The 23,530-nt window shown below is 42.6% G+C and overlaps 1 protein-coding gene across 4 annotated transcripts in view; it reads right to left on the bottom strand.

Annotated features, from left to right (window-relative positions):
* LOC139392133 (phosphatase and actin regulator 4A-like) overlaps positions 1 to 23,229 on the bottom strand; it is a 60,310-nt gene extending 37,081 nt beyond the window's left edge. The window contains exons 1-3 of one of the 4 annotated variants that reach the window (XM_071139861.1): positions 22,980 to 23,229; positions 18,578 to 18,693; positions 11,030 to 11,074 (exon numbers count right to left, since the gene is read on the bottom strand). In XM_071139861.1, the coding sequence (XP_070995962.1) occupies positions 11,030 to 11,042 (13 nt within the window). In that variant the 5' untranslated portion in view covers positions 11,043 to 11,074; positions 18,578 to 18,693; positions 22,980 to 23,229. Of the gene's footprint in view, positions 1 to 11,029; positions 11,075 to 18,573; positions 18,694 to 22,979 lie in introns of all 4 variants that reach the window. The other 3 variants (XM_071139860.1, XM_071139863.1, XM_071139864.1) reach the window with 3 other exon arrangements.
* Between the last annotated feature and the right edge of the window lie 301 nt (positions 23,230 to 23,530).

Here is a 23,530-nt window from a genome sequence, read left to right as displayed (position 1 = left end):
CTGTGTGAGTGGACCAATTCAGTTTGTCTGTGATGTGTATGCCGAGGAACTTAAAACTTGCTACCCTCTCCACTACTGTTCCATCGATGTGGATAGGGGGGTGTTCCCTCTGCTGTTTCCTGAAGTCCACAATCATCTCCTTAGTTTTGTTGACGTTGAGTGTGAGGTTATTTTCCTGACACCACACTCCGAGGGCCCTCACCTCCTCCCTGTAGGCCGTCTCGTCGTTGTTGGTAATCAAGCCTACCACTGTTGTGTCGTCCGCAAACTTGATGATTGAGTTGGAGGCGTGCATGGCCACGCAGTCGTGGGTGAACAGGGAGTACAGGAGAGGGCTCAGAACGCACCCTTGTGGGGCCCCAGTGTTGAGGATCAGCGGGGAGGAGATGTTGTTGCCTACCCTCACCACCTGGGGGCGGCCCGTCAGGAAGTCCAGTACCCAGTTGCACAGGGCGGGGTCGAGACCCAGGGTCTCGAGCTTGATGACGAGCTTGGAGGGTACTATGGTGTTGAATGCCGAGCTGTAGTCGATGAACAGCATTCTCACATAGGTATTCCTCTTGTCCAGATGGGTTAGGGCAGTGTGCAGTGTGGTTGAGATTGCATCGTCTGTGGACCTATTTGGGCGGTAAGCAAATTGGAGTGGGTCTAGGGTGTCAGGTAGGGTGGAGGTGATATGGTCCTTGACTAGTCTCTCAAAGCACTTCATGATGACGGATGTTGAGTGCTACGGGGCGGTAGTCGTTTAGCTCAGTTACCTTAGCTTTCTTGGGAACAGAAACAATGGTGGCCCTCTTGAAGCATGTGGGAACAGCAGACTGGTATAGGGATTGATTGAATATGTCCGTAAACACACCGGCCAGCTGGTCTGCGCATGCTCTGAGGGCGCGGCTGGGGATGCCGTCTGGGCCTGCAGCCTTGCGAGGGTTAACACGTTTAAATGTCTTACTCACCTCGGCTGCAGTGAAGGAGAGACCGCATGTTTTCATTGCAGGCCGTGTCAGTGGCACTGTATTGTCCTCAAAGCGGGCAAAAAATTTATTTAGTCTGCCTGGGAGCAAGACATCCTGGTCCGTGACTGGGCTGGATTTCTTCCTGTAGACCGTGATTGACTGTAGACCCTGCCACATGCCTCTTGTGTCTGAGCCGTTGAATTGAGATTCTACTTTGTCTCTGTACTGGCGCTTAGCTTGTTTGATAGCCTTGCGGAGGGAATAGCTGCACTGTTTGTATTCGGTCATGTTACCAGACACCTTGCCCTGATTAAAAGCAGTGGTTTGCGCTTTCAGTTTCACACGAATGCTGCCATCAATCCACGGTTTCTGGTTAGGGAATGTTTTAATCGTTGCTATGGGAATGACATCTTCAACGCACGTTCTAATGAACTCGCACACCGAATCAGCGTATTCGTCAATGTTGTTATCTGACGCAATACGAAACATCTCCCAGTCCACGTGATGGAAGCAGTCTTGGAGTGTGGAGTCAGCTTTGTCGGACCAGCGTTGGACAGACCTCAGCGTGGGAGCCTCTTGTTTTAGTTTCTGTCTGTAGGCAGGGATCAACAAAATGGAGTTGTGGTCAGCTTTTTCGAAAGGGGGGCGGGGCAGGGCCTTATATGCGTCGCGGAAGTTAGAGTAACAATAATCCAAGGTCTTTCCACCCCTGGTTGCGCAATCGATATGCTGATAAAATTTAGGGAGTCTTGTTTTCAGATTAGCCTTGTTAAAATCCCCAGCTACAATGAATGCAGCCTCCGGATAAATCGTTTCCAGTTTGCAGAGAGTTAAATAAAGTTTATTCAGAGCCATCGATGTGTCTGCTTGGGGGGGGATATATACGGCTGTGATTATAATCGAAGAGAATTCTCTTGGTAGATAATGCGGTCTACTTTTGATTGTGAGGAATTCTAAAATCAGGTGAACAGAAGGATTTGAGTTCCTGTATGTTTCTTTCATCACACCATGTCACGTTGGCCATGAGGCATACGCCCCCGCCCCTCTTCTTACCAGAAAGATGTTTGTTTCTGTCAGCGCGATGCGTGGAGAAACCCGTTGGCTGCACCGCTTCGGATAGAGTCTCTCCAGTGAGCCATGTTTCAGTGAAGCAAAGGACGTTACAGTCTCTGATGTCCCTCTGGAATGCTACCCTTGCTCGGATTTCATCAACCTTGTTGTCAAGAGACTGGACATTGGCAAGAAGAATGCTAGGGAGTGGTGCACGGTGTGCCCGTCTCCGGAGTCTGACCAGAAGACCGCCTCGTTTCCCTCTCTTTTGGAGTCGTTTTTTTGGGTCGCTGCATAGGATCCACTCCGTTGTCCTGTTTGTAAGGCAGAACACAGGATCCGCGTCTAGAAAAACATTCTTGGTCGTACTGATGGTGAGTTGACGCTGATCTTATATTCAGTAGTTCTTCTCGACTGTATGTAATGAAACCTAAGATGACCTGGGGTACTAATGTAAGAAATAACACGTAAAAAAACAAAAAACTGCATAGTTTCCTAGGAACGCGAAGCGAGGCGGCCATCTCTGTCGGCGCCGGAAGTCATTGGGTTGAATGTGTGTGTGTGCGCGTGCGTCTTCTCAAATCTGACACGACTCCATTCCAAAACCTTTGCCTCTGTTGAGCTATAGCGCACACCACTGTAGCCCTCTCTAGAGGTGGAACCAGGTAACGACACAAAAGAGCTCTTTCAAGGGGAAATGACAGGCAGGAATGTTAGGAATGCAAGGCTATAGGTGATCTTTTTGATAAAAAGGTCCTAATCAGGCCCGCTACCCTGGGAACCATCCCTGGCTGTCAGCTGGTCTCTATAGGAAACCATACCAGCCTTGACTAATATCAAAGGAAACAGATTCTGTGAAAATGAATAGGTAGATTTGGTTTCTCCTCGTCACATCTACTATGAAAAAAACAAACAGTTAAGCTGAATAAAAACAGGCTACTGCATGACTCAATTCATCAGTATTGTGGAATGTGTGTTGTGTTATCAAGTCACACACAGGAGTCAAGGGCAAATATGGTATTCTTATCGCTTACATTTGAAGTCGGAAGTTTACATACACCTTAGCCAAATACATTTAAACTCAGTTTCAGAATTCCTGACATTTAATCCTAGTAAAATTCCCTATTTTCAGTCAGTTAGATCACCACTTTATTTTAAGAATGTGAAATGTCAGAATAATAGTAGAGACAATTATTTATTTCAGCTTTTATTTCTCATCATCACATTCCCAGTGGGTCAGAAGTTTGGATACACTCAATTAGTATTTGGTAGCATTGCCTTCAAATTGTTTAACTTGGGTCAAATGTTTCAGGGAGCCTTTCACAAGCTTCCCACAATAAGTTGGGTGAATTTTGGCCCATTCCTTCTGACAGAGCTGGTGTAACGGAGTCAGGTTTGTAGGCCTCCTTGCTCGCACACAATTTTTCAGTTCTGCCCACAAATGTTCTAGAGGATTGAGGTCAGGGCTTTGTGAAGGCCAATCCGATACCTTGACTTTGTTGTCCTTAAGCCATTTTGCCACAACTTTGGAAGTATGCTTGGGTCATTGTTCATTTGGAAGACCTATTTGCGACCAAGCTTTAACTTCCCGACTGATGTCTTGAGATGTTGTTTCAGTATATCCACAGAATTTTCTTTCCCCATGATGCCATCTATTTTATGAAGTGCACCAGTCCCTCCTGAAGCAAAGCACCCCCACAACATGATGCTCCCACCCCTTTGGCTGGCAAGCCTCCCCCTTTTTCCTCCAAACATAACAATGGTCATTATGGCCAAACAGTTCTATTTTTGTTTCATCAGACCAGAGGACATTTCTCCAAAAAGTACGATATTCATCCCCATGTGCAGTTGCAAACCATAGCCTGGCTTTTTTAAATGGCGGTTTTGAAACAGTGGCTTCTTCCTTGCTGAGCGGCCTTTCAGGTTATGTTGATATAGGACCTGTTTTACTGTGGATATAGATAGTTTTGTACCCGTTTCCTCCAGCATCTTCACAAGGTCCTTTGCTGTTGTTCTGGCATTGACATGCACTTTTCGCACTGAAGTAGGTTAATCTCTAGGAGACAGAAAGCGTCTTGTTCCTGAGCGGTATGACGGCTGCATGCTCCCATGGTGTTAATACCTGCGTGCTATTGTTTGTACAAATGAACGTGGTATCTTCAGGCATTTGGAAATTGTTCCCAATGATGAACCAGAATTGTGAAGGTCTACAATTCTTTTTCTGAGGTCTTGGCTGATTTCTTTAGATTTTCCCATGATGTCAAGCAAAGAGGCACTGAGTTTGAAGGTAGACCTTGAAATACATCCACAGGTACACCTCCAATTGACTCAAATTATGTCAATTAGAAGCTTCTAAAGCCATGACAATTTTCTGGAACTTTCCAAGCTGTTTAAAAGGCAAAGTCAACTTAGTGTATGTAAACTTCGAACCTACTGGATTTGTGATACAGTGAATGATAAATGAAATAATCTGTCTAAACAATTGTTGGAAAATTTACTTGCGTTATGTACAAAGTAGATGTCCTAACCGACTTGCCAAAACTATAGTTTGTTAACTACTTAAACTTACTCATAAAAACAGCAGCTCTTTGCTGTATTCATTGCGTCTCTCTAGACATGGTTTTTTTTAAAGTGTTGAAAATCTCACATTAATCAACTTTGCGTTGGAGGCTTCTTACGGTCTATGGCACGAGGAAACTTTGCAGACAGTGATCTGAGCCATCTGATTGGCCAGCGGTAGACCTACAGGTGCACTTAATTTGCGGTCTGCATCGCGATGACCGGTTGGTGACGACTGCTATAGGCCTAATGTATGTTGGTCAACCAGGCATAACATGTCCAAGGGCCTCATTTATAAACGTTCCGTAGGCACAAAGGAAGGCGTACGCCACTGTAAGCAAACTTTGGCATTTATTTGTAAAAACTAACTTGACATGAGAATGTGCGGTCCTCCACGGACACTTTGACCCATACGTACACACAAAAAAAACCTGGAGAAATTAGAAACTGCGACTGATGGCAGGAGGATGAAACTCGAGAAACGCTTAAATGTATACCATTGTGTAAAAAATGTAAATATTACATCTCACATATGAAGAGTTCCCTGGAGTGCACACAAAAAAAAACATTTAGGATCATTAATAAAAAGAGATTGGTTTTTGCAAAATAACCCATCAAATAAGTTGTACAGCTTAATTGGGAATCATATTTAATTGGATCTGTAATTATTAAACAAGAGTTGCATGTTATGAAATGTATCCTCAAATAATAAGGTGAACAGTAGGACAAATTAAATTTAAACTGATACCGTTTTCGATGCCTCAGTCAGGCAGATACATGTTATCACATGTTTGTTGCGCAGAACTGTCAATGTGATAATGGCCCTGTCATTGTCAGTTACAATCAGGGTAATTACCACACCTGAAGGTGTTATGCAATTGGGTAGCTTTGACAATCAAATGGGTGGGTATAAAAAGACATGCAATTACAATGCATAATGATGCACAATGGCTGCTTTGGCACAGTTGGAAGATTTGCCAAATGGAAGAATTTGGAGAGCAAATTTTCAGAGACCAGCAAGATTTACTGGCCAATGATGAGTGACTTTCTCTTGGATCTCTGTGCTGTAGTGGGCCCAGCTTTACAGAGAAGCACCCGCAGATACCAAGCCATGCCTGTCCTACTTCAAGTCCCGACAACCCTCGGATTTCTGGCAACCGGCACTTTTCAAAGGGAATTGGCTGACTGGCTGAGAGATCCCTGACCTACCTTTATTAATGTTATGCCAGACGTGTTAGGAGGTATAATTGGATTGACGCACTTCTAGATAAAAGTTTCCTTACACGGTGTGTGAACAGGCAAATAAAAAAGTGCAATTTGCAGCAATGTTCGTTTTCCCAAATGTATTCGGTGCTATTAACTGCACTCATGTTGCTATAAGGTCACGGAGTGAAAATGAATTCGCTTTCATTAAATCGAAAGCATTTGCATTCTATTAATGTCTACATCAAATGTGATGCGGACATGGTACTGACTAATGTAGTGGCTCGGTGGCCTGGGACAACCCATGACTCATTGATATGGAGAAACAGCAGTGTTGGGCGCAGACTTGAGGCCGGAGCTGTGCGTGATGGCTGGCTTCTAGTTACGGATGAGTAATGTAGAAATTCTAAATCAATTGTAATTTTTTCTACTGCAGTGCCTAACCCATTCACTAAATCTTGCAGGTGACAGTGGCTATCCCCTCAAGCGGTGGCTGCACACCCCTTTCTCCAACCCACAGAGCGCAGAGGAACTACAATGTGCACCATTGCCAGGTACGTGCTGCTGTGGAGCGCACCATCGGGCTTCTGAACGGCAGATGGCACTGCCTCAAAGACTCCGGCGGAAACCTTTTATACAAGTCTGAATAGGTCTGCGACATTGTGGGGCCTGTGTGCTGTGATATACATAATGTGGCACAGCTAAGGAACGTGGCTTTACCCCCTGACACTGTTGGTTGTGTTGGCCCCGACCACTATCCCCAGGCGTTTGAACCAAACGCAGCTGCCGTAATCCAGCGTGTGGATGTGATGCATCACTTGTAAAAACACAAGGTATGCAAACAAATAACATTTTTGGGGTTATTATTTCAATGTACAGCTTATATCACACAAAATATTTATTATTTCCTTCAACTCCTTGGCAGTCTTGTTAATAGCGTCGATGGTGTCTCTTTGCGTTTGCAGGACTGCATCTGTGTGGACACGGACACTCGAGGGTTGTGACGCACAAGGTGCAGTGGAGGCTGGGCGCACTCAGCTCCTGCTCAGCTGCAGCACCACTGACCCCGTTGGTACAGGCAGCGACCAAAAACAATAGAAAATGTCAATTGTTTCTGTAAATAAATGTTTACAACAACTTGAATGCATTTGGTTAACTCTTTTCAAAACGAGGGAATACTAATTACATACCTGAATTGTCTGTGTCACCCTCCACCTACAGTGGGGAGAACAAGTATTTGATAACCTGCAAAATCGGCAGTGTTTCCTACTTACAAAGCATGTAGAGGTCTAATTTTTATCATAGGTACACTTCAACTGTGAGAGACAGAATGTAAAACGAAAATCACATTGTATGATTTAAGTAATTCATTTGCATTTTATTGCATGACATAAGTATTTGATCACCTACCAACCAGTAAGAATTCCGGCTCTCACAGACCTGTTAGTTTTTCTTTAATAAGCCCTCCTGTTCTCCACTCATTACCTGTATTAACTGCACCTGTTTGAACTCATTACCTGTATAAAAGACACCTGTCCACACACTCAATCAAACAGACTCCAACCTCTCCACAATGGCCAAGACCAGAGAGCTGTGTAAGGACATCAAGGGTAAAATTGTAGACCTGCACAAGGCTGGGATGGGCTACAGGACAATAGGCAAGTAGCTTGGTGAGAAGGCAGCAACTGTTGGCGCAATTATTAGAAAATGGAAGTAGTTCAAGATGGTCAATCACCCTCAGTCTGGGGCTCCATGCAAGATCTCACCTCGTGGGGCATCAATGATCATGAGGAAGGTGAACTACACGGCAGGACCTGGTCAATGACCTGAAGAGAGCTGGGACCACAGTCTCAAAGAAAACCATTAGTAACACACTACGCCGTCATGGATTAAAATCCTGCAGCGCATGCAAGGTCCCCCTGCTCAAGCCAGAGCATGTCCAGGCCGGTCTGAAGTTTGCCAATGACCATCTGGATGATCCAGAGGAGGAATGGGAGAAGGTTCTGTGGTCTGATGAGAAAAAAAAAGAGCTTTTTGGTCTAGACTCCACTCGCCGTGTTTGGAGGAAGAAGGATGAGTACAACCCCAAGAACACTATCCCAACCGTGAAGCATGGAGGTGGAAACATCATTCTTCGGAGATGGTTTTCTGCAAAGGGGACAGGACGACTGCACCATATTGGATGGTGCCATGTATCGCGAGATCTTGGCCAACAACCTTCTTCCCTCAGTAAGAGCATTGAAGATGGGTCATGGCTGGGTCTTCCAGCATGACAACGACCCGAAACACACAGCCAGGGCAACTAAGGAGTGGCTCCGTAAGAAGCATCTCAAGGTCCTGGAGTGGCCTAGCCAGTCTCCAGACCTGAACCCAATAGAACATCTTTGTAGGGAGCTGAAAGTCTGTATTGCCCAGCGACAGCCCCGAAACCTGAAGGATCTGGAGAAGGTCTGTATGGAGGAGTGGGCAAAAATCCCTGCTGCAGTGTGTGCAAACCTGGTGAAGAACTACAGGAAACGTATGATCTCTGTAATTGCAAACAAAGGTTTCTGTACCAAATATTAAGTTCTGCTTTTCTGATGTATCAAATACTTACAGTGCCTTGCGAAAGTATTCGGCCCCCTTGAACTTTGCGACCTTTTGCCACATTTCAGGCTTCAAACATATAAAGATATAAAAGTGTATTTTTTTGTGAAGAATCAACAACAAGTGGGACACAATCATGAAGTGGAACGACCTTTATTGGATATTTCAAACTTTTTTTAACAAATCAAAAACTGAAAAATTGGGCGTGCAAAATTATTCAGCCCCTTTACTTTCAGTGCAGCAAACTCTCTCCAGAAGTTCAGTGAGGATCTCTGAATGATCCAATGTTGACCTAAATGACTAATGATGATAAATACAATCCACCTGTGTGTAATCAAGTCTTCGTATAAATGCACCTGCACTGTGAGTCTCAGAGGTCTGTTAAAAGCGCAGAGAGCATCATGAAGAACAAGGAACACACCAGGCAGGTCCGAGATACTGTTGTGAAGAAGTTTAAAGCCGGATTTGGATACAAAAAGATTTCCCAAGCTTTAAACATCCCAAGGAGCACTGTGCAAGCGATAATATTGAAATGGAAGGAGTATCAGACCACTGCAAATCTACCAAGACCTGGCCGTCCCTCTAAACGTTCAGCTCATACAAGGAGAAGACTGATCAGAGATGCAGCCAAGAGGCCCATGATCACTCTGGATGAACTGCAGAGATCTACAGCTGAGGTGGGAGACTCTGTCCATAGGACAACAATCAGTTGTATATTGCACAAATCTGGCCTTTATGGAAGAGTGGCAAGAAGAAAGCCATTTCTTAAAGATATCCATAAAAAGTGTCGTTTAAAGTTTGCCACAAGCCACCTGGGAGACACACCAAACATGTGGAAGAAGGTGCTCTGGTCAGATGAAACCAAAATTGAACTTTTTGGCAACAATGCAAAACGTTATGTTTGGCGTAAAAGCAACACGCTCATCACACTGAACACACCATCCCCACTGTCAAACATGGTGGTGGCAGCATCATGGTTTGGGACTGCTTTTCTTCAGCAGGGACAGGGAAGATGGTTAAAATTGATGGGAAGACTCCTGATGGAGTCTGCAAAAGACCTGAGACTGGGACTGAGATTTGTCTTCCAACAAGACAATGATCCAAAACATAAAGCAAAATCTACAATGGAATGGTTCAAAAATAAACATATCCAGGTGTTAGAATGGCCAAGTCAAAGTCCAGACCTGAATCCAATCGAGAATCTGTGGAAAGAACTGAAAACTGCTGTTCACAAATGCTCTCCATCCAACCTCACTGAGTTCGAGCTGTTTTGCAAGGAGGAATGGGAAAAAATTTCAGTCTCTCGATGTGCAAAACTGATAGAGACATACCCCAAGCGACTTACAGCTGTAATCGCAGCAAAAGGTGGCGCTACAAAGTATTAACTTAAGGGGGCTGAATAATTTTGCACGCCCAATTTTTCAGTTTTTGATTTGTTAAAAAAGTTTGAAATATCCAATAAATGTCGTTCCACTTCATGATTGTGTCCCACTTGTTGTTGATTCTTCACAAAAAAATACAGTTTTATATCTTTATATGTTTGAAGCCTGAAATGTGGCAAAAGGTCGCAAAGTTCAAGGGGGCCGAATACTTTCGCAAGGCACTGTATGTCATGCAATAAAATGCAAATGAATTACTTAAAAATCATACAATGTGATTTTCTGGATTTTTGTTTTAGATTGCGTCTCTTACAGTTGAAGTGTACCTATGATAAAAATGACAGACTTCTACATGCTTTGTAAGTAGGGAAACCTGCAAAATCGGCAGTGTATCAAATACTTGTTCTCCCCACTGTACGTCACTCCTCCACTCAGGAGACCTTCTGAGCAGCAGCATTCACAGCATCTGCCACAAGCACCTTTTTGGCATTTGTAATGCCCACACTGTGTCCACCAAACACTTTTATTTTCTTGCTTCAACCTTCACTACAAGAACTTCCATTCTTTTCTTTTTTTTGCCTTTGTCGGGAAAACATTCATCAGAACAAACAAAACCACCAACAGAAACAGCATTTTACTCACATCTATACTCCGATTGTACAACCATTTGAACCTTTCATAGATCAATTAACAGAACAGATTGGTCTGCGACAAGAACAGGCAGCAACTAACGAGTCTAGACCAGATACTATGTCCTCTTCCATGGACTCACACGGAGGTCCTTCTGCGGTTGAAACAAGAGACTAGAGCCAAGGCTGTGTGGGGCTGGTAGAGAAAAACAGCTGTTTCCTAACCTTTACAGGTGTGTCCTTTGCTTGGGGAAAGACCCAATCAGATAGCTCTGTTGAAACAGTCAGGGGCTATGTGTCGCGTTGAGCCCACCCCATAATGGATAGGACTGCAGAGTATCGCCAGCGCAGCCACTTTATACTATTAGTGTTGACTCACCACCTCACCGGCTTTCCTGATACCATGTCTGATAGTAATCTCCAAAGCACAACACTGTCGCATGTGAGACTTATCAGAACTAGCTAGGCTAGAACAGTCTTCTGTGGGTTTTCAGATGTTTTGACTTAGCTTTTGCCCTATGACCACCACTTACAAAATCAAATTTTCCTAGACAAGGCCTAAGCCATTTACACAAAAGGGCATGACATGTTAGAAATGAAGCCATTTTTATAAAGGAGTAGGTAGGCTATGATAGAATACAGGCCTACATAGAAATCATACTTTTCTTACCCCGATTTGCCATCACAGAGTCCAAAGCACAGCAGACAACAGCTCCTGAGTCAGACAAAACAAGGGACGAAACTGAGCAAATGAGAAAGTAGAATTAACAACAGATTAAAATAGGCACCAACAGACACAAACAAATGCAATGACTCTGTGTGTGCGTGTGTGTGTGTGTGTGTGTCAATGGAGACTATCATCGGATGTCCTTATCCCTCATATAAGAGTGTTGGTTAAAAAGAGTAATTCACACCATATTAGATCATCTTTCCAGCAGGCCTAGCATTGTCTTTAAGAGGGGGAGAGGAGCCACAGAGTAGTAAAATGGTGCTTTCCTCTCATCTCCCCAACAGATTAAGACGAGCCTCAATCAGGAAGAAGCAGTTTAGTTACAGTAAAATGAATAGCTCTAGCCCCATATTCAAAATGGTTTATCAGTCTCTAACACATGGAGCTTAGAAATCAGTCTCTCGCCTTCCCTGGCAGTCCCAAGTTATGAACATGGCCCTTAATCCTCTGGCTGCTAACTACCTGTGGTGTTCACTGCGTTAATGGACCCTCACCAGACAGGAAAAAAATTGATGTTGAGCTTTCCACTTTAGACACAGAAACACATGCCATGTTTACTCATTCACACGATTCATTTAGGAGTCTGGGCACATGGGACAGTAGCAAGTTGTTTTTAAAACAAACATACCAAACCATAACATAACATACATACAACCTGCAGTGAAGCTGTTCAACATTTACATTCAGTCATCTAGCAGACTTCCAACAGCCAGGCCAACAACCATCCAAGATTCCCCCACAATTCCCGAGAGCTGCCCATCAACCAGAGACCCCCCCCCCCCTCCATTCACCACCCCCAAACAAATAGATTAAGTGTTACAGGCCACAATATCTTTAAGACTCAGACTGATGATTTACACAGTCCCAAAGAGCAGGTGGAAGTGAAGGGGGAGGCCATGTGAAAGAGACCCAGGAGGTGATGGAGAAATTAACCAATGTCAGTGTGAATGTCTGTCTGGATTTTAAAACCCAGCCAAAAGCCGTCAGGGGCTGACTTGTCTATTGCCCAGTCTTTTTGATGTGCTCCAAGCAAGCTTTTAGGGAACAGATTCAAGCAGGGTTGCATCACAGGTCCTAAATGTTTGTTAGCCAATTACAACCACAGTACCAGCTGCACAGCTTCCGCTTATTAAACAGAAACAAGCTTCCTGCCATCCAGGACCTCTATACCAGGCAGTGTCAGAGGAAGGCCCTAAAAAAATGGTCAAAGTCGCCAGCCATCCTAGTCATAGACTGTTCTCTCTGCTACCGCACAGAAAGCGGTACCGTAGCACCAAGTCTTGGTCCAAGAGGCTTCTAAACAGCTTCTACCCACGAGCCATAAGACTCCTGAACAACGAATCAAAATGGCTACCCAGACTATTTGCATCCCCCCCCCCCCCACACGTTTTTACACCGCTGCAACTCTTACCATCTATGCATAGACACTTTAATAACTCTACCTACATGTACATATTACCTCAACTAATGCCCCCACACATTGACTCTGTACCGGTACCCCCGTGTGTGTGTGTGTGTGATATATATATATATATTCGTTTTGCCATAGTTATTTTACTGCTGCTCTTTAATTATTTGTTACTTTTATTTCTTATGTTTTTTAACTGCATTGTTGGTTAGTAAGCATTTCCCTGTAAGGTCTACACCCGTTTTATTCAGCACATGTGACTAATACAATTTGATTTGGACATGTGGAGGCGATATCACCTAGGGTTTCTTCATTACATGACAAACAATGTATAAACAAAGCACCAGTTAATTATGTTACTCTCTATTCTGGACAATGGGACATGGCCAGTGACTTATTACATTAAATGGAAGCCTACGTCTGTATATGGCCCGCAGGAACCACCTCTTCAAGTGATCAGATACCTTTCCTGTAATCACAGTTTAGGACAGCTTAACAGGGTATACAGGGAGGCTCAGAGCAGCTCTTTGAACTGAGAGAGAAACAGTCAGTGGGATTGTTTGTTCATTGAAGCAGATGCAACTAGACCCAGGGCTGGATCAGGACCTGACAAAGTTGATTGCCAGAAAGGGCCAATCCCATGAAGATCACTACAGAATTGAACAGTCAATGCAGCAACACAGAATGATGTGGTCACCCAGCTTGTGAGGAGTAGGTGTGGTCCTGGAATATCATAGCAGGAAATGGGTAGGGCGGTGAGTGGTAGGTACAGCACTTTGGAATGTAATAGTCCCTGAACAAAGTCTCCTGACCAAAATAAAAAGAATCTCTCCCTGCTGCCCACGTGACTAACCTGAGCAGAAACAAGGTAGGGTTGCGTTCAGCTATTCAAAACGTTGCGGAATGGCCAGATAGAAACACAGTGCCTGCCGGTAAGTATTCACACCCCGGGACTTTTTTACATTTGTTGCGTTACAAAGTGGGATTAAAATGGATTTAGTCTTTAAATATATATTTTTTATAATGTACACAAAATACTCAAACAAAATTTGAACATTTGTATAAATAATAATAATAAAAAACAATAGTATTTCTTGATTAGATAGGTAACCCCGAGTCAATACAATTTAGAATTACCTTTGGAGCTGTCCACACCTGGATTGTGAAACCTTTGTCCATTATTCTTCAAGCGCTGTCAAATTGGTTGTTGATCATTGCAAGACTGGGGCTCCCGAGTGGCGCAGTGGTCAAAGACACTGCATCTCAGTGCTTGAGGCGTCACTACAGATACCCTGGTTCGTATTCAGGCTTTTTCACAACCGGCCGTGATTAGGAGTCCCATAGGGCGGCGCACAATTGGCCCAGCGTCGTCTGAGTTTGGCCGGTGAAGGCTCTCATTGCAAATAAGAATTTGTTCTTAACTGACTTGCCTAGTTAAATAAAAGAAAAAGTGAAAGACAGCCATTCTCAGGTCTTGCCAGATTTAGACAAAAAAAAGCAAACAAGGCGACTCAGGAACATTCCCCGTCTTATTGGTAAGCAACCCCAGTGTAGATTTGGCCTTGTGTTTTAGGTTATTGTCTGATAAAAGGTGAATTAATCTTAGTGTCTCGTGGAAAGCAGACTGAACCAGGTTCTCCTCTAGGATTTTGCTTGTTCTTAGGTCAATTGCGTTTATATTTTATCCTGAAAAACTCCCCAGTTAACACTTGAACTGCCGTAGGCCACATTATGATTTTGATTATCAGCCCACAAAAAAGCTATGACCTGCTCCTTCCCTGACTTTTCCTTGAAAAGGTTGGTATTTTACACTGCTCAGAATTGAAAATCACACACTGAAAAGTATGAGCCCTTGTAAAAATCAGCCAACACAATGTGCTGTAGGACTTAATGCAGTCTCTCGCTCTTCACTGAATGAATCACAAATGGATAATAGTGCACCTTACTTCACAACTGCATTTAAATTAGGCCTAACTGAATAAGGAGGGTAAAGAGGTTGATTTCATTTAGAAACAATGAGTTTGTGTTATGCCTATTAAAATCAGCAGTAAATCTTTTGACCGCATGCCTTGCAGGTTGATACCATTCTCTTTTATGATTTAATTTGTAAAAAGAAGCTGTTATGGGACTGTTTTATTTACTATAACTCTATTACTAATCAAATGTATTGGAATGGAAACAAAAACATGCTACATATTGCAGTAGGCCTTTAGAATAATGCAAAACATATACTTGACTATCTAGCAAAGCAAACGATGCCAGCCCACTTAATGAATGGCAAATGGGCGATAATTGTGTAAGTTACTTCACAATAGAATTTAAATTAGGACTGTAGTAGTGTGATGATGATGAGCTGCCTATTTATCAGCGTTGGCGCTCATTTTAATAATGTGATGGCACACCTTGCAGGTTGACACCATTCTCTGACGTTTTACATTGTAAAAAGAAGCTGTTACAGGAATGTTTTATTTACTGTTACTAATTTAATGTAAGGGAAATGAAAACATGCCATGTGTTGCAGAAGGCCTTTAAAATAATACAAAACATCCTTGACTCTAGCCAAGTTGATGAGGGGGAAACAAAATGATGGCAGTCAATCTACACATTGAAACTACACCAAAACTAATTTCACACATAAGAGTTAACCTATAGACGGCCTCCCGGGTGGCGCAGTGGTTAAGGGCGCTGTACTGCAGCGCCAGCTGTGCCATCAGAGTCCCTGGGTTCGCGCCCAGGCTCTGTCGTAACCGGCCGCGACCGGGAGGTCCGTGGGGCGACGCACAATTGGCCTAGCGTCGTCCGGGTTAGGGAGGGATTGGTCGGTAGGGATCTCCTTGTCTCATCGCGCACCAGCGACTCCTGTGGCGGGCCGGGCGCAGTACGCGCTAGCCAAGGTTGCCAGGTGCACGGTGTAGCCTCCGACACATTGGCTGGATGCGCGCTGTGATAAGAAGCAGTACGGCTGGTTGGGTTGTGTATCGGAGGACGCATGACATTCAGTCTCTCCCGAGCCCGTACGGGAGTTGTAGCAATGAGACAAGATAGTAGCTACTACAACATTCGGATACCTTGAAATTGGGGAGAAAAAGGGGTAAAATTAAAAAAAAAAAAAAAAAAGGGGTTAACCTATAGACAAGGTTAAATCGACAATAACCTGATGAGTTAGGAAATTCAATTGTCAATTTGTACATGAAGAGAAGGGCGCATATTGTAATTAGTCACATGCAGGTAAAACATTGTGATTTCTATGACCACTCACGCAGCAACATTGCCCTGGCTACTATAAAGCAAAAACTAGTAACATAGTAATCGTAAAATTAAAATATATATATATAAAATATTCTGTCATCAATGAATGGGTGCTAGAAACCAGATAGAAACTGATCGCATGGTTCAGTAAAATGTTGGTTAGCCGCCAGTGTCGAAACCAAGGCTTTTCATATCTGGGGAAAGATGAGACAAGGCCAGCGGGTGAGCAACTGTCCGAGACTGTGGCTTTGAGACTCGGGGAGCCTTACATGGGCAAAGGCAGAAATGTGACCACGGACAACTTCACATCAATTTCCATGGCAGAAAAGTTGATTGCATAGACTAGCCTGCTCGGAACAGTGAATAAACAAAAGCGGGAGTTGCCCCCCTCTGCACAAAACATACCAGCGGAGGTATACTCCACATCAGTGATGGAGAGTGGTAAAGCAACACTCACAGTGTACAGATATTAAATAAGAGTGTTTGCATCCTCATCACCGTGCCTCCCACTGGATCTGGCACGTGACAAGCAAACATAATACATAATACATACATAATACAGCCACAACTATTCTTGAAATTATGGAGAGTGTTGTATTGCATTTGCCCCAAACATAACACTTTGTGTTCAGAACAAAAAGTGAATAGCTTTGCCACATTCTTTGCAGTATTACTTTAGTGCCTTGTTGCAAACAGGATGCATGTTTTGGAATACTTGCATTCTGTACAGGCTTCTTTCTTTTCACTCTGAATGAAGTTAGTATTGTGGAGTAACTGCAATGTTGTTCATCCTTCCTCAGTTCTTCTATCACAGCCATTCAACTCTAACTGTTTTAAAGTCACCATTTGCCTCATGGTGAAATCACAGAGCGGTTTCCTTCCTCTTCGGCAACTGAGTCAGGAAGGACACCTGTCTCTTTGTAATGACTGGGTGTATTGATACACCATCCAAAGTGTAATTAATAACTTCAACATGCTGAAAGGGATATTCAATGTCAGATTTTTTATTTTCCCATCTACCAATAGGTGCTCTTCTTTGAGAGGCATTGGAAAACCTCCCTGGTCTTTGTGGTTGAATCTGTTTGAAATTCACTGCTTGACTGAGGGACCTTACAGATAATTGTGTGGGGTACAGAGATAAGGTAGTCATTCAAAAATCATGTTAAACACTATTATTGAACAGAGAGTCCATGCAACTTATGTGACTTTGCAAATTTTTACTCCAGGAACTTTAGGCTTGCCATAACAAAGGGGTTGAAAAATCTAGAAAAACATAATCCCACTGACATTATTGTGACAAATAATCTCAATTGAATACATTTTTAATGTAAGAACAACATTTTAAAAAAGTCAAGAGGTGTGAACTTTCTGAAGGCACTGCACGTCATGTAGAACAAAGAAGCCCTCTGAAATGTAGAATAAGGACTCTTGTCTGCTCTATTTATGACATTTCTATCTGCAATGTTCATCAACATGTGCCTAGTGAACATGGGTCCAAATCTCAAACAGGAAGTCAAATTTTTGACCTACATACAGTGGTTCCTCCTTTAAAAGTTGCAGCTTACTGCGGCGCAGCTTGCATGATGCCGCAGAATTCTATGCCACATTATTTAAGTGTGAACCACTGGTACCATTAATGCTAGTTAGTGCTAGTTTGACCACCAGAGGGCATCTTTGAGAAGCATTTGGTAGCCTGCAATAATAGCTGTATTAGAGATTGCGAAATAACGTTCCCAAAGTAAACAGCCTATTTCTCAGGACCAGATGCTAGAATATGCATATAATTGACAGATAGGATAGAAAACACTCAAAAGTTTTCAAAACTGTCCAAATATTGTCTGTGAGTATAACAGAACTGATATTGCAGGCGAAACCCTGAGGAAAATCCAATCAGGAAGTGCCTCTTATTTTGAAACCCTTCTGTTCCTATGCATGCCTATCCTCCATTTAAAGGGATATCAACCAGATTCCTTTTTCTCTGGCTTCCCTAAGGCATCAGTCTTTAGTCATAGTCTCAGGCTTTTATTTTGAAAAATTAGCGTGAAAGATCACATTGCGTAAGTGGATAGGTGGGGGCTCTCGGAGTGAGTTTTTGCGCTACAGAGTAAAGCCGCCATTGTTTCTCCCGCTGTTATTGAAAAACCTAAACACTCGGTTGATATATTATCGAATATATATTTTAAAAACTACCGAGGAATGATTATAAAAAACGTTTCACATGTTTCTGTGGACATTATGAAGACTATTTGGAATTTCCATCTGCGATGTCGTGACCGCTCTTTCCTGTGGAGTTCTGAACATAACGCGACCAAAAAACGTCGGTATTTTGGGTATAAAAATTATCTTTATGGAACAAAAGGAACATTTGCTGTGTAACTGGGAGTCTCGTGAGTGAAAACATCCGAAGATCAAAGGTAAACGGTTAATTTGATTGCTTTTCTGATTCGTGACCAAGCTTCCTGATGCTAAGTGTACATAATGCTATGCTAGGCTATCGATAAACTTACACAAACGCTTGGATTGCTTTCGCTGTAAAGTATAATTTCAAAATCTGAGACGACAGGTGGATTAACAAAAGGATAAGCTGTGTTTTGCAATATTGCACTTGTGATTTTATGAATATGAATATTTTTTTAGTAATATTATATGACTGTTGCGCTATGCTATTCAGCGGTTGCTGACGAAAATGCGACAGGGATGGGTAGCGTCAAGAAGTTAAAGGAGGAACCACTGTATCAATCAGAAGGTAACAGCCCTGGCAAGGTGGCCAGTGAGCATGACTTGGACTAAGTAGAGCCCGTTCTGGGCCAACAGCTAGGTTACTTACTCACTTCAGAAGACCATGGGCCTTGTAACGTCCCCAGTCAGTAGTAGTGTCTGGGATTCCTGTGATTAGAGCCAAGTAGTGTCTGGGATTCCTGACTTCTGTGAAGGACTTGAATTATTTCTATATAAAAGAGAAAAACAAAGTCAGTGAAGGTCAAACAAAATAACATACTCCTCATGGAAAACAGCCTGACAGACTGGAGGTGTGACTACTACTGCAGATTTGTATAGCACTGTACTAGAGAGTGCTGACAACACTGAAGCCCTCTGGGGCCGATAAAACGCATACAGATCAATATCTCTACCAAGGAGAAGGTCAGGGACGGTCACTAGGGACTAATACATCCAGACACATCATGACAACTTCACCTTGACAACATGAAAAACACAGCGCTTGAACTGATGAACCTAAACACTAACGTAGCTGCTGCACGTTGGAGATGTAAATAACCATTAGAACAGTCAGGACATAGGCTAGGCCGTCCTGTTTCAGCTGCAGCAATCTCACGCATGGTCAGCTATGCTCTGTCTAACCGGTTTGGCAATGTCCCTGCAGTGAGTAGACACTGACACAGAAACAGACACACGTGATGTACACTGCTACTGCCGTGGGAAATGACGTCTGTGCGCCACTTAAATTAGCCTAACTAATCCCCACTGCCAGGGCATTAGGCTCAGGCACCTGTGGAACTAGACAGAGCTTGCCAAGTAACTGCCTGGTTATTATGCTTGCTTATATTGAATGACATAATCAGTAGACTATTTTCTTATATATATATATATATATATATATCCAATGCCTTTGACCTTCACATGGATGCCCGAGTAAAGCCAATGTGAGGTTGCCCACAAATTGTTCACTAGAGAGAAAGATCTGTGCTTCACTCAGTTCCATACTCAAAATTCCAAGCTGTGCATTAGGGCCTAGCTCATAGACTACTTCAACTCCCATGCAGATCTGGAGAGGTAGACTAGGCTAGCTTTTAAAAAGCAACAAATGACCTGTTATGAGCAGGCAGGAAAGGCAAACAAAATGTTCACCTGGCTGCTGCTGCTTTGTGTGGCCAATCTGAGAGTAAACTAGAGGTTAGACTAGGCCTCCATTATGCACAATAGGTTCTGGCCTGAACACTTGAACAAGTAACAGATAGTCTCACACACACCTCAGTCTAGCACCATTTAACTTCAAATGGTGAGCAGAGCAGGTAATGACCCATCTCTCTGTGCTTATTGGTATGTTTAGGTGATTGTTTGACTGTTTTAGAGTCCTATTGCCTATTCTGCATCAGGAAACCAGAACCTGACACAAAAAGGAATGAAGTGACAGGTGAAGGAAGCCAGATTTTCAGGTTTGGTAAGGTGATGCAGCCATGAGATTTTGGGTACTTTCATCAAAATGAAAGTGCGTGTGTGACCGTGTGGGTGCTCCTTCGACTGTGCCAATTACATACACACATTGCCTACATGGGCGACATGTAGCCTATCAGTTAGAGCATGGGCCAGTAATTGAAAGGTTGCTAGTTCAAATCCCTGAGCCATTAAGGTGAAAGAAATCGGCAAATGTGTCCTTGAACAAGGCACCTAACCCTAATTGCGTCAGGATTGCCATTGATAATGCCAGACCCTGGCCATGACCCTACTATCGAAGGGTGTCTCAGGGGGAGTTACGATAAGCAAAAAACACATTTACAATTCACACGTGTATAATACACACTTGTACATGTGAGATCTAACAAATATAAGCACCTACCTAATTTTTGATGTTTTACTTATTAGGCTACAGATTAGTAATGCCACCTGTACCTGGCATTTGAAAAGTAACTTCTCAAACTGAACTGATGCAACAAAACACCTAAAAATGCATACATAAATTTACTTCTGGTGCTAAATCAGCTGCTCTCCATTTTCATTGTGAGATAGCGTTCATAAATATTGTAGAGAGCAACAACCAGTGCAGCTTATTCTGAACTCCCTGACATCTTATTAAAGGCTTGTTCCTAGAGCAGAGCATAATGATGCGAGCCTGGGAAGAGCTTGGAAGACCTGGGTGGGTACAATCACCCATTGTGTTGGGTTCATTCTGCAGCATTGGCCATGTCCACACACAGGAGGGGAGGGGGGGGGGTTGTTATAATTTATTCATATAGCCAACTGACAGCAGAATAGTAACCATTAAAAGTCTGAAACAATTAACCACACATCATTAACTTTCCATTGGGAACAAATAGGCCCTAATTAACTACATGTAGGCCTATTAATCAGGTAGCATGGATGTGACTTTGTGCTGAATTGGAAAGTGAAGAAATCTATAATTTTCTGTTCAGAAAAATTACATTACAACCTCCTCACTAAAACCATGGACTTGAACCCAGACTACAGATATCCATCACCTTTCGCAGTGAAGTGTTAAAGCAGCCTATATAAAACAAAGTGAAACAATAGCCTTACCTTTAAAACGACTGACTAGCATACAATTGAGTATCTCGATCTGATAAAACAATCCCTTTCTATCATCTTCTCTCTAGAAGAACCGGACGACTCAGACAAACCCCAATGTATCCTATTCTACAGAGCTGTTTACCACCTCCATTCAGTACTGAAGGCACTTGACACTTGTTGGAACAAGCAGAAATGGCTGTAAAGGAATTCCTGAGAGGTATTTGCTCCTCTACTCTCTAAATGAGTGGAAACTAAAACGCCCAGCAACATGACAGTCAACTAATCTTGATGTTTTACATGGTTACACAAGCAGTCTTTTTCAATTCAAATCCCAACCGTAATGAAACCAGAGAGATCAAACTGAATGAGGCACAGGGTATTTAAACTGGAGAAACTAATAATGCTGAAAGAGACTTCCGATTATTTGTAACACAGTGAAACTAAATTGTAGTTCATCTAGATGGGGCTTGTGAAAAAGAGCTTACCTCAAAGGGTTATTACTGTTTGCTTAGTTTGCAACGAGCCATTGTTTACAGCCTGGCATCCTTGATCAACCAAACCTAAACTACTGTTTCACCAAAATAAAGTTTCCCATCAACAGAGGCATTTCCAATATCTCTAGGAACAATACTTACGATTTGGCATGTCGAATGTGTCCTTCGCTATCAAATAAGCATTTAAAATAAGTTTTATTTCGAGTCTCCCATTTTCAACCTGTGGGCTGCCATTGTAGTCCATTCTAGACATCGCGAGAGTAAGCTACCATGAAATCACACTACAAGAGACCCTGGATAAAAACGGGTTTTAAAGACACATTCAACCTGACATTTATATTTTAGTCATTTAGCAGACACTCTTATCCATAGCGACTTACAGCTAGTGTATTTTCATCTTAAAATAGCTAGGTGGGACAACCACATATCAATCATAGTTACTTTATTGAGTTAAAATGTACTTACTATCAGCAAAGTGAAGTGTGAGCGTTTGTTCACGAAATAGTAGGGGGGTGAATCGTAAGTATTGTTCCAAGAGATATTAGATATGCCTCGACATGAAACGTTATTTTGGTGAAAACTAATAGTTTAGGTTTGGTTGATCAAGGACCCAAGAAATGAGCCATCTGTAAACAATGGCTCCATCTGTTTTTTTTGCTGACATGATACACAATGTCCTGAAAACATTCCAACTGATGACTGTCGTAGACAAAATAGACCTTGCCCATTTAAAACAGCTTCTGTTGGCACGTGTGTGTGTGTGTTAAACTGCTTTTATGCCTATTTGATGGCATACAGATGGAAATATAGTGTGAATTGTGGTAAAAGTCAAGTCTATTCGGCCTTCAATAACCTATAAGATATTGTTGTTTTGGCACTTGGCATTACAGGTGGGCAAACCAGAGCAGGGCACTAACGGTCTATCATCAAGCAGAAATAACTAATGCGCTAACTAACCTACCATCAACTTAGTATTTGTTCGGCAAAATGTTGGCTGTGCCATTAAACGTTATAGTGGCACAAAATAATCGGCAAACGAGTTATGTTATGGAAAATGGGGTTGTGCATTACACCCGACTTTACCTGGCTGGATAGCCAGCAAGCTAGTTGCACTAATTTATCATATAGTTACTGTAGCTGGTTTGCTATAAGAACATTTAGTCAGACAGAATAAAGATTGACCTTACCTATAACGTTAATGAAAATGTTAGCTAGCATGTTGATACACAAAAAGTATGTGATATGATACACTACTATAGTAAAAGTACTGGAACTTACTAGTAAAATAGCTGACGTAAGCAAGCAACAGGTGGCTATAGTAGTTTTCAGAGTTCCGGCTAATGTCTGAATGACTAGCTATTCACTAACCAGTTAACTACTTTCCTGGCCTAACAATGAACACAATAATGCATGTTCTCAGTGAGACAGTTATGTATCTTGAAAAATAAGATATAATACCTAGCTATGCACTTACCTTTGAAATATTGCTCCAAAAGCTGAGTCGCTCGACTTAAATCCCCGTGTTAACTACAACGCCGGAACTAGTTAAAATATCCAGCTAATTTAGCTACCTAAAGTGCCAAAACTCAAGCAACAACTAATATCAGGTTACTATAGTGTATACATTTTCATTTGTACATAGACTGCTTAGATAGATATTAACTTACGTAGTAGCTAGCTACCAATTTGAAAACTGTGCCCAGAAATCGCTGTTGAAAGTGGACAGATTAGTGAGTCTGCACAGGCGCACTGAAGATGTAAAATGAGGCGCTCCACCTTTGCAGTGACCTGTAGGTTATTCGTTTTTTTTTTTTGCGGCCTACTATTGTAGATAGATGTGCTTTCCAAACATTGAGAATCAAAAGAAAGAATGCAATGGAAACAAACATACATCGAGGGTAGAATTGTTTAGCTAAGCTCGTACAAACAATGCGGCCACTCCGAGGATGGAATGGTAATGAAATGTCACGTAACGTTTGACACAACAAAATGTTTGTTTGACTGTCTGAGGTGCATTGTTAGTGT

The sequence above is a fragment of the Oncorhynchus clarkii genome, chromosome 32 (assembly GCF_045791955.1).
Source record: "Oncorhynchus clarkii lewisi isolate Uvic-CL-2024 chromosome 32, UVic_Ocla_1.0, whole genome shotgun sequence".
In the NCBI taxonomy this organism is placed as follows: Eukaryota; Metazoa; Chordata; class Actinopteri; order Salmoniformes; family Salmonidae; genus Oncorhynchus; species Oncorhynchus clarkii.
The sequence above is the reverse complement of the archived record's forward strand: the minus strand, read 5'-3'. Positions and strand labels throughout refer to the sequence as shown.